General features: G+C 38.6%; 1 protein-coding gene across 1 annotated transcript; it reads left to right on the top strand.

Moving 5' to 3' along the window:
• The first annotated feature begins 358 nt into the window (after positions 1-358).
• Positions 359-2,699, top strand: LOC118487488. The gene is made up of 2 exons (XM_035984376.1): positions 359-941; positions 2,629-2,699. The coding sequence occupies exons 1-2, from the start codon at positions 359-361 to the stop codon at positions 2,697-2,699; spliced, it is 654 nt and encodes a 217-aa protein (XP_035840269.1).
• Positions 2,700-16,226: the final 13,527 nt, after the last annotated feature.

The raw sequence follows: 16,226 nt of genomic DNA, 5'->3' as shown, positions 1-16,226 counted from the left end.
ATCCCATTTTCACAAAACCTATGTATCTCACAGGCATTTTTTATGCTGACGTACCTACTTTCACATGTGTTTTCAGGAGCTGTTGCTTAGAATGATGATTGTGATACTAGGGCGGACCTGTGCCTTAGAGACATAAAACGAAGATAGACTACTTTAATTTTGTTATAAACTCTTTATTTCCTGTTTAAGAACAATGTAATACGCTTGTTTGATAAATAAAATGTAACTTTAATTTCCATGGTTATGAAACAATTAATTCTGTCCCAACACTCCCCGACGTTACCGCCGCGGTTGCATGTTATACGCGGTCGGGGTGTGACACTTTAAATTTAACACGAAAGAGGGGATGGATAAACTAATGGAAGATGGAACGTGGACTATCAGAAATGTTCCAATTATTCTGAATGAATGGTCTCCAAACGTGATGGTGGAAAAACAGGATATTAAAACCGTACCGGTCTGGATTAAAATGCAGGATGTTCCGTTGACTGCCTTTACCGAGGACGAAATCAGCTTGCTGGCTTCGAATATAGGTAATTCGAAAATGTTGGATTCTTTCACTGCAACTATGTGCGCTGAATCATGGGGTAGGAGCAGTTTTGCTAGGGCACTGGTTGAAATCCATGCGGATAAGGAATTGAAGAAAAGTATTACGGTTGCCATTCCAACCTTGGATGGGATTAGCCATGCAAAAGTGGAGGTAAAAGTTGAGTATGACTGGGAACCAATGAGATGCTCTTCATGCTGTGTGTTCGGCCATAATGATAACTCATGTCCAAAGCAACCTACTCAGGTTAGGAATGATGTTAATAGAAAACACAATGATGACTTTCAGGAGCCCGCCTTGAAAACTAAAAGAACTAACATTCAAGGTGTGAAATTCAAAAACCAGAAGCCAAAATTTACTTACCGGCCGGTGGTAAAGCCCAAGTCTAAATCTGGTAATGCAGATCCGAACCTGGACCGAGTCCAAACTGTGACAACCCTAAAAATTACGGGTATCCGTACAATTAATTTATATTTAATTTGTGCTTAATGACTATGTTGATTACAACTGTTGATTTAACTGCTTACTGTTTACTGATACATACATACTCATGCATCACATTTAATTACTGTCACTCCATTCATTACACAAACAATGGTGACAAATTGATACACAAAAGCACAGTTAGCACAGTGAGCAGAAAACCCAGTATACATGCTGACATTGCCAGCGCTAGACAGACATTGTCTCTGAGGCCAGTATGAGCCGGGAATAGATTACTACACTAGTAGGGAGTGTAGGGAGGTGAGGATTATAAAGCTGCGTCACTAAATGATAGTTATAGTGCCGGGAAGTGCCTAAAACATACTTTAACTGCAAAATTCTGCACTTTTAAATAAAATTCAGCATTTAAAAATATGCTAGTACTGTGCAAAAACTTGACAAAATGATCCTGTATACCTTCTAAAGTGTCGGGGATTAATTGTGACACTAAAAGCATTATAAAAGACACTTTACGGAATAATTAAGCACTTTAAAGGATCAATATCCAACCGAACAACCGGACTTTACCCGGAACATATAAATATTACCAAAGACATTGTTTATACTTTTCTGAGCTAGTTAGGGTCCCCGAACACCCTAACACCCTTTATATTAATAAACACATCAAGTATCCTAACTAAACCCATTTATTTTCAACTAAACACTAACCATAACATTACAAACCAACCATACCCCCCCCCTAGTTAGAACCGGTTGAGGAAGTGGGGGACACACCCCAAAATTTCTTGATTATTTTATTAATGTTGTCTAATATCTTGATGGCACATTATATGTTGGATAAAAACTAGAACTTGGTTTATAAAAATGCACCTAAGACATTCATTCTCTCACTTCTAACATCACCATCCATCAACAATTCTCCTTCCTTCTTGCTTATGTTCGGCAGCCATCACTACCCACCATAGCACCACCATCAAGCCACTTTCTAGCCATTTTCCATACATACAAAGGTGCAAGTGTCATACAACGGAGCTTGGTGTGTTCGGAAGCTCAAGGACCTCTCTCGTTTTGTTTTAACCACAACATTTCTTCACTTGAACTCTCCTAGCTTTGTGCTAGTGGTAAGCACTCAGATCCTTGTATTTCACTTGTCATTTAAGTGGTTAATGATGTTTAAAGATCAAAAACATAAGAACTCTAAGAACTTAAACACGACTTGAAACATAAAGGATGAAGAATGGTTAAAGTAATGAAGTATTGTTAAGATAATGAAGTAATCATGATAAATCTGAGTAATACAAAAAATAATCTGCTCTAAATAACCTGTGTTATGAGATAAATCGTATTAGAAAGGATGACGATCGTATGTGTGCGTTTTAGTAAGATTTAACCTTTAAACAACATGATGATTTGCACTCTCAGCCGACTTTAACTGGCTGTAAATAGGTCATAACTTAACGAAAAATGTATTTTCTGAAGTCTGGATTTATGTATTATGAAATACGGTTCCAATGGCACTGGAATCATAATTTTTGGACTTCGTTTTTAAAGTGCCATTTTGTAACAACAGCTAGAGCTGCATTTTTGCTGCTGAAAATATGCGTCCTGTTTTCAGTCATAACTTGAATTTTGTGTAGGGTTAGATCATAAAATTTATACTGGAGATGGTCACTATTGTCGCCGTGACCCTCCAACTGGAATTTCGTAAATCGGACTCTCTATGAATTTTAAACAAATTATTCCGTGGACTGCAGTCAGAAAAAGATAAATCTGATTTCAGACCGGAAAATGATTTTCTATAAAATATTGGTCATGATTTGGACCCCGATATTTTTACACAATAATATTTGGATCGTATACGTCATTCTGCAAAAATTTGGGAATTTTTGGAATAAGATAACTATTTTATTAAAATACCCGAAAACAGCCCAGTTTTGTATATTAAAAATGTAACGATATAAGTAGTATTTAGCATGTCTAAATGTCGCGATGGTTATTTGAGAACGAGCTAACACGATTTTACAAAAGAAAATGATACGCTTGTAAGCGTGGACACCTCTAGTTACAGAGGAAACTCTGGCGAAAATTTTCTAGAAATATAACACTTAGAAATATTTTTGGTGACAAGTGTTTATAAATATATTTTTAACTTGTTTTCAAAATATAAATTTCGCCATGATTGAGAATATATATTTCATAATAAAACGCTTGTGTGCTTACGTGATTATTTTGTGAACTAGATATTACCCTAAAAATAATATTACTTGAAATATTACGAAAATACGACTTCAAAATAATACCAACGCCCTCACAAATAAATATTTAAGTTTCACCGGAACTGTTATTACAACACGAACTTTAAAATGTAACTTATGTATTTTCGGAAAATACTCTTAAATGTGTATTTTGATAAAAGAATTATTTTGGGAAATTATATTGAATAAAATATAATATTTTTGGGAAAAATATATATATTTTGGATATTGTGTGAAGCAAAATATAATATTTTTGGGAAAAATATGTATATTTTGGAGACAGAATATTTTAGATAAGTGATTTAAAATATATTTTTCAAGTGGGACTTAAAATATATTTTCGGAATTATAAAGCATACATATAATAAAAACCCCCAACCTTGGGAAGGGAACACGAATACAAATACTTGAGAAGTACTAATACAGAAATATTGTATAAACAATTATTCCAAAACTAAATACAATTATTATAACTTGGAATAATACCAGAATCGTAACTCAAAAACATTCATACTAAGACAAGGCACGACCCGTTCGTCTAATAGACGTTAGACCATTGTAGGTAGTCGTGTTTGCCGCGGAGATTTGGGTTACAAGTACAAAGACGCAGTACAGTGAGTTCATGTCCCCCCTTTTCTCTTAACTGTTTTCAGTTTTATACTTCGGGGGTGAAATACATGTTACAATGTTTACGGATACTTTTATACATGGTATGGTTAGCATAAGGAGGGTTACTACTTAGATCATGTGAGTGGGTAGGCTGAAACTAGAGGCCATTAATCCTCATTGTAGGACTGAGGGTCATTAGCGGTAGATCTATCTGGGTGTAGCGAGCCAAACCCTTGAGTCCGCTGAATGAACCAGGTGGTGACTTTGAGCCCGACGCAAAAATCTGCTAGGTTTGAGTCTTCCTACAGCACTTCACACATAACATTGGCTTTGCAACCCAATGGTGATCTCTTTTTCCTTAATTGCTACATACCAGGGATTTTCATACATACAAACATTTTTACAAAGGTTTATACCTATTCACTTACACATGAACTCGCTCAACTTTATGTTGACTTTTCAAACTACATGTATTTCAGGGAACTAATGAATCTGGCACGGTATGCACATATTTTCAAGTTGCGTTTGAATAAAGAAGTCATCCAGGGTTTAGAAGGTGTAACCTCTTCCTGGACGGGTTACATATCTCTAAACCTAGTATTGTTTAAAGTCTTTTGCTAAGTTTTTATGAACTCATTAAATCAAGTCAAGGTTTGTAACTTATTTTGTGATTGACATTTTAAGACAAGTATAATATGGTATTTTCTAAACTCTATTAACGGGTGAATATCTCATGTTTTAGCATATAGCATTGTTATGATTGTTGCTATGGTATTAAGAAGTCACACCAAATAACCCATGCTTCTGCAAAGCCAGGGTGTGACAGCTTGGTATCAGAGCTTCGGTTGTAGCGAACTAGGATTCTTTCTTGAGTCTAGACTACGATCATTAGGGCTCTCACAAAAATGTTTTCACAACATGTTTTCATTGCATACACAAAACATCCAGATCCAGGATACAAAACATTCTTACAAACAAAAAGTTTGAGCACTTTTTCCAAATTTATGATTTAGTCTTATCGACTGGGAAGTTGGTCAGGGAGACCAGGGATTCAGTCTTATCGACTGGGAGGTTGGTCAGGGAGACCAGGGATTCAGTCTTATCAACTGGGAGGTTGGCCAGGGAGACCAGGGATTTAGTCACATAGACTGAGGGGCCAATCTTTAAGATTGGGGAGGTTTTGGTCTGAGAGGCCAGGGAGTTCTGTCTGAGAGACTGGGAGGGTAGTCTGGGAGACTAGGGGATTCAGTCTAAGAGGCTGGGAGGATAGTCTGAGAGACTAGGAGGATCAGTCTGAGAGGCTGGGAGGATAGTCTGAGAGACTAGGAAGTTCAGTCTGAGAGGCTGGGAGGATAGTCTGGGGAAGACTAGGATGATTACTTGCTTACATTAATTGAGACTTACATGCTTATTTAATTTCAGGTTGATGTATGTGCATATGTGGTAGTTGTTCGCATACACTAATTGTTAGTAACTACTATGAATATACATGCTACGCACCGGCATACATGTCACTCTAATTAGAGAACGAGTTACCAGACATTGATAACCCTACGACCACCGCCACATATAATGAGACTACATCTGCGCCAGAGACGATTACGTCAGATACTGAGAGTGATCCTAATATGCTAAGGACGAGGACGACTTCTAACAGTCCGTGCTACCAGGTTTTGGTGATACTTCATCTTTGCTGATGGTTTCTCTGACAAGAATCTTTCTGTCACTCTTGTTTCAATCCATGACCACTCCATCACTGGTCATCCCGATGATGGACACACCATGGCTCCAATCCTGGATGATGCGCCTCCTGCGGACATGTCTACTGATGGATGGCTACTCGACAAACATTATATGACTACGTTGGCATGCTTATCGATGGTCCTCCTGCCGACGCCCATGATGATAGAAAATTTGACGAGAACACTGTTACTAACTTCACTTCTTAAGTGTTTTAACTGGGTTCGGTTTTCATGCTAAGATGGTGGATTGGATTATGGTATGTGTCTCTACTGCTTCATTTTCGATTTGTGTTAATGGTTCGGTGCATGGTTTTTTCAAGGGTAAGCGTGGGTTAAGGCAAGGGGATCCACTATCCCCGTATTTATTTACCCTAGTCATGGAGGTTCTGACAGCCATCCTTCATCATACGGTTCGTATTGATTCTTCTTTTAAAGTTCATAATAAATGTGAAAAGCAATGAATCATCAACCTATGCTTTGCGGATGATCTGTTCCTTTTTGCTAGAGGAGAAGTCAATTCGGCGAGGTGTATTATGACGTCTCTTTCAAAATTCACAAAGATGTCAGGGTTAGTGCCTAGTAATCAGAAGAGTACAATTTTCTTTTGTAATGTTAATGGCCATGTCAAAGATGCTATTCTGTATATTATGCGGTTTGTCGAAGGAAAGTTGCATGTGAGATATTTGGGTGTGCCTCTAATTTCATCTAGACTCGGTTATAACGATTGTCGTGTGCTTGTGGATCGGCTTGAGAAACGTATTAACAACTGTAGGAACAAGTTACTCTCCTTTGCGGGAAGGTTACAACTTATTCTTTCGGTTCTCTCATCCATGCATATTTATTGGTCATCTGTTTTTTTTATTACCGGCTCGTGTAACACATGACCTTGAAACCAGAATGCGGAATTTTTTATGGTCTCAAGACAGTTCCATTACAAAGGCAAATCAAAAGTTTCTTGGAAGTCTATTTGCACTCCGAAATATGAAGGGGGTTTGGGGGTTAGAAGAATTGGGGATATGAACAAGGCTCTTATGACAATTCACATTTGGAGTATTATTTCTAGGCGACAATCTTTGTGGGTTGATTGGGTACACAGCTACAGACTAAAGGGTAATAATTTCTGGGTTTGTAGGACGCCTTCTAATTGTTATTGGTCTTGGAGAAATTTGATTCAAATGCGGCCGCTTATCAGGAATCATATTTGGTCAGTCATAGGCGATGGTGCTAATACTTCAGTCTGGTTCGATTACTGGTGTGATTAGGGCCTCTCTGTAATTTTCTGTCACCCAGAACTTTTACCGACGCGGATTTTAGACTGAATGATTCGGTGGCTAACGTTTACTCGCATGGCAAAAGGAAGTGGCCTGTAGCATGGAGAGATCTCTTTCCGGTTCTCAATCAGCTAGATCAAGTGCAATTAATTCCGACTAAACCTGATAGATTATTATGGAGAGATGGCGATGATCTAAGCGAGTTCTCTTCGTCGAGCGTTTGGCATTTGGTTCGGCACAGGGAACCTGAAGTAAATTGGTGTAGTATTGTTTGGTTTGCTCAATGCATTCCTAGGCATGCGTTTATGATGTGGTTGGTCATGAAAGGTAAATTACTTACTCAAGACAAAATTCTACAATGGGATTTTTCACGAAGAAAGAACATGAACATGATGTGTTGTCTTTTATGCTATGAGAATTTTGACTCTCATTCCGACTTATTCTTTGAATGCAAATACTCCTCTCAAGTTTGGCATATAGTCCGAAAAAAGGTGGGTATGTCTTCTATTCGATCGAGGTGGGGGAGATCGTGGATTGGTTACTTGTTCGAGCGAGATCAAAATCGGCTTCGAATTATGTTGCTAAACTTCTTGTTACAGCCGCTTCTTATTTTATATGGCAAGAAAGGAATGCGAGGTTATTCAAAAATCAATTGAGACCACCGGAAAGCTTAGTAAAATTATACTAAAGACCATAAGATACAAGCTGATGGGAGCGAAGCTAAAGAATAATGCTAGAGTGCGGAAGCTGCTTGGAGAATGGGATCCATGGGAAAGACGTTGATTATAATGGAGGTTGATTAGTGTTCTTTGTCTCCATTGTTTCTAGATTCTAGTCTAGTAGTCACGTTGTTTTTGTTTTCCGTTTCCTTTTGTGGTTGTTCAGTTTTGCTACTTTCATGAGGCATGTCTCATGATTGAACTAGTGTAGACTCTCTACACTACTTGTTTTATTTGGTCGTGAATATATAGAATCTCCGGGGTAACCCTTTACCCAAAAAAAAACTTCACTTCTTAAGACCCCTGTTAACAAGCCATCCTCTGATTCTAGCATGCATTCAGACTCCTTTGAGTCTGTGGTACCTGCAACCTTACAAACAACTGGATTACAGCATTCTACTACTGACACAAGACGACGATCACCTGCTCGAGACACCACACCGTTACACGACTCAGAGCCTGCTCTTGAGGTAGCTTCTATACCTTTTGGGTCAGCTTGATGTTGCGCCTGCTGAACCTACACCTTTACGTGATCACGATCCTCTTTCTTTTTGGTCTGCCAGACATTGCACCCCTTATATCCACCTGCATCGGGCAATCTCCTCATTTGTTGAGATGTTTGTTTTTACACCCGCAACCGCTAACATTGCTCCTTTCCCCTATGAAGACCGACATCCATTGCGCCGTCGTGCCTATCACTTTCTTTCAGGACATACCCGCACCCCGGAAGAGTACTCCAGGTCGGCACTAGCATAACGATCCTTTTTGCTACAGCAGCACTTTCCCCGACCTCACAGGCCGCACCGTTTGCTATCTTCACCTCAACATAGCCGGACGAGCCAATTCGATGATTCCTATTTTACACTGTGCTGAAGTTAGACCCTTACATTATGAAGGCCACACGCGAGATGAGTTGCTCCTGTAACATCAACTACAGTTAAGGATACGAGTCGCAGAATGTTGTAGCTTGAGCTGACGCCACAATTGGCAACTTCAAATGCAAAATAGTACATAACCGAAAACATGATTTGAGTGTCTACATCACAAGACAACATATTGTCTGAAAAGTTTATGTAAAACACCACGTCCTCCACCCTATCTATCACCAGCATGCTTGATCCGCCACATACGTCAAGATTCCTTTGTGCTCTTGACCTTTGCTATCTCACCATTCCCGGGATTCTAATACTCATTTCTTTACTATCGAGCGGCAGAGCAGATAAATACTTCGACGTATATAAGCTCGAGGAGGGATTCACGCATGTCGACAGTTTACTTTTCTTTCCTCCTCCACCTCAGTCACCAGTATAGTTGGTTTCTGGATTATGCGGATTGCATTACGCTTGGGTAAAGACACTAATAAGCCGGGATTGCGGAGACTTTTGAGGACCACTTCTGACTACGTAATTTTGATGCACTAATATACTTGTCGGACAAGGGTAGGGTGACCCTGTGTCCCTTCTGATGTGATGCATTTTGTAAGACACAGTGATTGTGGCCGGTGGATAATGAAAGCCCGATCATCTTTAAACACGCGACAATACTTAGGACTAATGACTAACGAAAAACTCTGTCACTGTGTCCCCACTAGGCACGCTCTTAATCTACATATTTGTGCTATAACTATAATGCTACATGCTTACTTCTACATTCCTATTTACAAGTTGTGCAATACATGTGATAATATGTGATCGAATGTTATAACAACTGCGTATATGCATATATGTAATACACCTCTGAGGTCTTATTCGTTGAATAGAGACTTGTGTGCTCGTGGCCTTCACAAGACCTGACCTAACCAACTTTCCTCTAGGAGGATATCGACTCAAGGGAACACCGATATCAACCACCCTCTACCTACAACAGAGGCGGAAATGCAAGAGTGCCTCTTACAGGCCATCGCACGGTACGAGGCCCGTCGCTCCGATTGCAGTGCAGGTACCTCAGGAAATAACCCCCCCAACGGTAATGTCTTGTCCTTTAAGACACATTACAAAACGTTTGGACATTTCCACGAGAGCCTTGCTAAGGCCTTACGCGAATAATGTTGCTTACATCGCAGGCTGCACCTACAAGCAGTTCTTGGACCACAAACCTCGAGAGTTCGACGGCACTGGGGGTGCCTTAGCCTTCGTGCGCTGGGTTGAAAGACGGATTCTGTTTTACGATTGAGCAAATGTGACCCCGGACATCAGGTCACGTATATAGCTGGACTATTGGTGGATGAGGCTCTGTCATGGTGGAACCACCAAGTTCGAACAATGGGCGAGATCGCTGCGTATGCTATGACGTGGGACGAACTGAAAGATCTGATGCGTAAGAGATATTGCTCGAGGGCAGAAGTCCAGAAGTTGGAAACAGAACTGTGGAACTTGAAAATGGAAGGACCAAAGATAGCTGAGTATGTGCAGAGATTTAACGATTTATCACAAGTTGCTACGCTCCTGGTGGGACCAGAGTTTAAGAGAATTGAATAGTTCATAAGGGGATTGGCACCCCAAATTCTAAGCCTGGTAACAACATCTAAACCTTCAACGATCACCGAGGCTATCGGCATAAGTGTGGCGCTCACGGAAGAAGCAGTTAGACGAGGAGATTTTTCCACTGCGGAGGAGAAAAAGGAGACTGCTATAGAGGCATCTGGGGATAACAAGAGAAAGCTCGCAAATTTCAAGATGGCTACTCGGAGGAATAGCAAGAAGAAGGCCAAAAAGGGAAAAGACTACATGGGTATCCTACCTAAGTGCGACAATTGTTTACGTTATCATGTCGGGCGATGTAGACATGGAAAATGTGCTAACTGTGGAAAGAGGGGGCATCCTAAAGAAACTTGTTGGCAAGATACTGAACGTGGTAATGGGGGCTGAGATGGTAGCGAGAATCACGGAGGAAACAACGACTATGACGAATATCAGGGCAGAGTGAGTAACAAACAGAAACGTGCACAAGGATGTTTTAACTGTGGAAGCAAAAAAGCATTTCAGAAAATACTGCCCGAAGAAGGATCAGGCACAGGGATAAAAGCTCAGTAGCAGAGCTAGGGGTGCACCCCTGGAATCCAAGCGTGGATATCGGTACGTCCCATATTACTCAACGTTATGCATTTGTACTGCTAGTTACGGTTGCAAATTTTAGTTTCGCCTCTCTAGAGTTTAAAAATATACTCGGATGAGTAACAAATGAGTTGGATAACCCGTGCTCGATGGAACTAGCTAGTGGGAAGCTAGTGGAAGCCAACGAAGTATGTGGAAGCCAACGAAGTATTTGGAAATGGCAAGATAGAACCCGGAGAGCGTAAGTTTACTCTAGATCTGTCGCCAGTTGAGTTGGGAAGCTTCAACGTGGTAATTGGGATGTATTAGTTGCCAAGCGATCGAGCAAAGATTGGTGTTCGCATCCCAATGACGAATGAAGGAACGATCTCGACTCACAAAGCAGGATACGCCTCTACAGATCACAAATTGCTTGAGGGTACGAAAGTTGTTGCGGAAAGGATGTGTTGTTTTCTGGCTCATGTCGGGGACAAGGGAGCCGAAGAACTAAAACTCGAAGATACCCCCGTGATCAGAGAATATCCTGGAGTCTTCCTCAAAGACTAGCCAGAATTATCTCCTCAAAGACAAGTCGAATTTTTGCATCGATTTGATTCCAGGCGTCGCGCCTGTAGTCAATGCACCCTGAGCGACTTACACCTTCGGAAATGCAAGGATTGACAGTGAAGTTTTAGCAGTGGATAGAGAAGGAAGATAACAGACCAAGATGTCCCTTTTGGGTAACCCCATTTCTACTCGTCAAAAAGAAGGATGATGATTTTCAAATAAACATCAACTACCAGGAACCGAACGAGCTAACACACGAGAGTCGGTGACTCTTACTAAGGGTTAACGAACCTCTTACATAACTGACTATGAGGACCCAACTACTATTACACGACTGATCGACGATCGAGCATCGTTAGCGGTGAAATTTAGGAAGAAAGTATACCAGGGCGAAATTGTGGGACAATGACTTGTTCCTAGACATAAAGAAAATGGTGCTTCCTACACAATGTACAAACCGGATCTACACGGGATACGAAATCTGGAGAATCTAGAAAACCTATATCTAGAACCTTCGGGAACCCAGGACCAAACTCGTAAGGGTTTTACTCAGGAACCATATATGTCAACTCAATCAGACATCATTAACTTGACAAACCTGTCAATGCAGTTAACAAAACCGAAAGTACTTAAATTTTCTTCCGTTGAAGTCTTCACTTTTACTTCTAACGAGTAGATATTTGCATTTACACTCCCCTCAAAGTAGTTGCATCATGTTGATTTCCTTCACTGAGAGCGAACACACGTTTGCTTCGTATACTTGGTCACTTCTCCCTTTTGGTAGAAACACATCGCTTCATCACTTGAAAACTTATATATAACCCATGCACCTTTTGCCACGCATGCGGTTTCATTTCGAATAAATGCTTCATTAAAATTCAAATATTACGTTGCTAAATCTAATTGCTGGTTTGTGATTCGAGTAACCTACGTTATTGAAATTATTGGCTCTTTTGCTATCAAGCAACACACTCTCTTGAAACTTCTTTTATTACAAATTACATTCATGGTTCATTTTGTTATCATGCCGATATTTCCTTTGTTGATACATATGTTTATTGCCGGGCTACACTGAGATTAAGTTCGATTGCTTGAACTTATCCACTTCGCATGTCCAGTTTCAGACACCATATGATGTATTGAGAGCATCATATTCAAATATTTTCACAAAGATCTTTTCATTTCGAGTCATAGTAGATTCGGTTGGTCTATGACTCCACCAAATCGTTGATTGATTTCGATACCTTGCAGTGATACTTTCACAGAATTGAAGCTTGCGCTAATTGGGTTACTCATTTCATACACGGATTTAATTGTCTATTTATTTGTTAACAATCCATTTTGATATCTACGATCGAAGCAGTCTTAACACAATCGTGTGTTGAGGCAGTGGTACATATATTCATTTCATAAGCACAAATGTACCTCCTAACGATTCTTTCGTTGTCAATCAAATGCCTTAGAGTACTTAATACTTTTTCATCTTCGATCAAAACAGTGGCTCTTTGATGATTCCGTATTCAACCGAAAACTTTATGACATTGTGTAAATCAAACCTTCCGGCTTGTTTCGGTACACTTTCATCTAGTCTCAAACACGGTGAACTTGTTCAGTCACCGCTATTATGGAATTATGTCATTGCGACACCTTGTGGTGTCATTACAAACTTGTAGCTTGTGCTAATCATGGTCAACCGTTTCACGCAAAAATACATAAACTTTTGTTGACTTGTCATTTAAACATTCCTGATGCAACTACAAATCGAAAGCAAGGATACACCAGATTCGCTTGTGTTCACTCGACGTATTCTTGCAATTTAAAATGTTCAACACACTGAATCTTACCATTCGTCTACTCGGGGGTTGACAGATCATTTTACTATTTCATTTGGGTTGTTGAATTTTAAATTCATATAGCGGATGCTATGGTTTGTGAAAACTCGTTTACATATTGTGATCGACCGTTTAAGGATCTTATTAGTCAAAACTCCTCTTTTGTGGACCCCCTGCTAGCTGGATTACACTAGGCTATACGTCAAGTACGTCTTGTACCTTTGACAACAAATGCTAAAAGCACACACCTTTTAACCCTAGGATTCGGGTTGTTATATATTCTTGGACTCACCAAATGTGAGTAAGGTTTGATTCGGTTTGATGATTATCTACCTTGATATTATTTATATACATACACGTGTGACGAAACCATAAGGGGTTAAGGTAGTACAAATTTCGAGGACGAAATTTCTTTAACGGGGGGAGAATGTGACAACTCTAAAAATTACGGGTATCCGTACAATTAATTTTATTTAATTTGTGCTTAATGACTGTGCTGATTACAACTGTTGATTTAACTGCTTACTGTTTACTGATACATACATACTCATGCATCACATTTTATTACTGTCACTCCATTCATTACACAAACAATGGTGACAAACATGATGAACAAAAGCACAGTTAGCACAGTGAGCGGAAAACCCAGTATACATGTTGACATTGCCAGCACTAGACAGACATTGTCTCTGAGGCCAGTATGAGCTGAGAATAGATTACTACACTAGTAGGGAGTGTAGGGAGGTGAGGATTATAAAACTGCGTCACTAAATGATAGTTATAGTGCCGGGAAGTGCCTAAAACATACTTTAACTGCAAAATTCTGCACTTTTAAATAAAATTCAGCATTTAAATATGCTAGTAATGTGCAAAAACTTGACAAAATGATCCTGTATACCTTCTAAAGTGTCGGGGATTAATTGTGACACAAAAAGCATTATAAAAGACACTTTACGGAACAATTAAGCACTTTAACGGATCAATATCCAACCGAACAACCAGACTTTACTCGGAACATAAAAATATTACCAAAGACATTGTTTATACTTTTCTGAGCTAGTTAGGGTCCCCGAACACCCTAACACCCTTTATATTAATAAACACATCAAGTATCCTAACTAAACCCATTTGTTTTCAACTAAACACTATTACAAACCAACCATACCCCCCCCCCTAGTTAGAACCGGTTGAGGAAGTGGGGGACACACCCCAAAATTTCTTGATTATTTTATTAATGTTGTCTAATATCTTGATGGCACATTATATGTTGGATAAAAACTAGAACTTGGTTTATAAAAATGCACCCAAGACATTCATTCTCTCACTTCTAACATCACCATCCATCAACAATTCTCCTTCCTTCTTGCTTATGTTCGGCAGCCATCACTACCCACCATAGCACCACCAACAAGCCACTTTCTAGCCATTTTCCATACATACAAAGGTGCAAGTGATCATACAACGAAGCTTGGTGTGTTCGGAAGCTCAAGGACCTCTCTCGTTTTCTTTTAACCACCACATTTCTTCACTTGAACTCTCCTAGCTTTGTGCTAGTGGTAAGCAATCAGATCCTTGTATTTTACTTGTTATTTAAGTGGTTAATGATGTTTAAAGATAAAAGACATAAGAACTCTAAGAACTTAAACAAGACTTGAAACATAAAGGATGAAGAATGGTTAAAGTAATGAAGTATTGTTAAGATAATGAAGTAATCATGATAAATATGAGTAATACAATCTGCTGTAAATAACCTGTGTTATGAGATAAATCGTATTAGAAAGGATGACGATCGTATGTGTGCGTTTTAGTAACATTTAACCTTTAAACAGCATGCTGATTTGCACTTTCAGCCAACTTTAACTGGCTGTAAACAGGTCATAACTTAACGAAAAATGTATTTTCTGAAGTCTAGATTTATGTATTATGAAATACGGTTCCAATGGCACTGGAATCATAATTTTTGAACTTCGTTTAATATTTTTAAAGTGCCATTTTGTAACAGCAGCTAGAGCTGCATTTTTGCTGCTGAAAATATGCGTCCTGTTTTCAGTCATAACTTGAATTCTGTGTAGGGTTAGATCATAAAATTTGTACTGGAGATGGTCACTGTTGTCGCCATGACCCTCCAACTGGAATTTCGTAAATCGGACTCTCAATGAATTTAAAACAAATTATTCCGTGGACTGCAGTCAGAAAAAGATAAATCTGATTTCAGCCCGGAAAATGATTTTCTTTAAAATATTGGTGATGATTTGGACCCCGATATTTTTACACAATAATATCTGGATCGTATAAGCCATTCTGTAACAATTTGGGAATTTTTGGAATAAGATAACTATTTTATTAAAATACCCGAAAACAGCCCAGTTTTGTATATTAAAACTGTAACGATATAAGTAGTATTTAGCATGTCTAAATGTCGGGATGGTTATTTGAGAACGAGCTAACATGATTTTACAAAAGAAAATGATACGCTTGTAAGCGTGGACACCTCCAGTTACAAAGGAAACTCTGGCGAAATTTTTCTAGAAATATAACACTTAGAAATATTTTTGGTGACAAGTGTTTATAAATATATTTTTAACTTGTTTTCAAAATATAAATTTCGCCATAATTTTTATTACAAAGTAACCAAGTGTCGGAGGTGGATTTTCGTAAATGAAAACTTGTTAAATATATATTGAGAATATATATTTCATAATAAAATGCTTGTGTGCTTACGTGATTATTTTGTGAACTAGATATTACCCTAAAAATAATATTACTTGAAATATCACAAAAATACGACTCCAAAATAATACCAACGCCCTCATAAATAAATATTTAAGTTACACCGGAACTGTTAGTACAACACGAACTTTAAAATGTAACTTATGTATTTTCGGAAAATACTCTTAAATGTGTATTTTGATAAAAGTATTATTTTGGGAAATTATATGGAATAAAAAATATAATATTTTTGGGAAAATATATATATTTTGGATATTGTGTGAAGCAAAATATAATATTTTTGGGAAAAATATGTATATTTTGGAGACAGAATATTTTAGATAAGTGATTTAAAATATATTTTTCAAGTGGGACTTAAAATGTATTTTCGAAATTATAAAGCATACATGTAATAAAAATCCCCATCCTTGGGAAGGGAACACGAATACAAATACTCGAGAAGTACTAATACAGAAATATTGTATAAACAATTATTCCA

The sequence above is a fragment of the Helianthus annuus genome, chromosome 1, assembly GCF_002127325.2.
Source record: "Helianthus annuus cultivar XRQ/B chromosome 1, HanXRQr2.0-SUNRISE, whole genome shotgun sequence".
Taxonomy (NCBI): domain Eukaryota; kingdom Viridiplantae; phylum Streptophyta; class Magnoliopsida; order Asterales; family Asteraceae; genus Helianthus; species Helianthus annuus.
Note: the sequence above shows the minus strand (reverse complement) of the source record. Positions and strands in the feature narration are given on the sequence as shown.

Excerpts from the sequence above, each read along its gene's own strand:
- LOC118487488 (XM_035984376.1), top strand. The coding sequence starts at position 359 with ATGGAAGATGGAACGTGGACTATCAGAAATGTTCCAATTATTCTGAAT. Across the intron at positions 942-2,628 it reads AAAGCCCAAGTCTAAATCTG|GGTTAGATCATAAAATTTAT; the intron begins GTAATGCAGATC and ends AATTTTGTGTAG.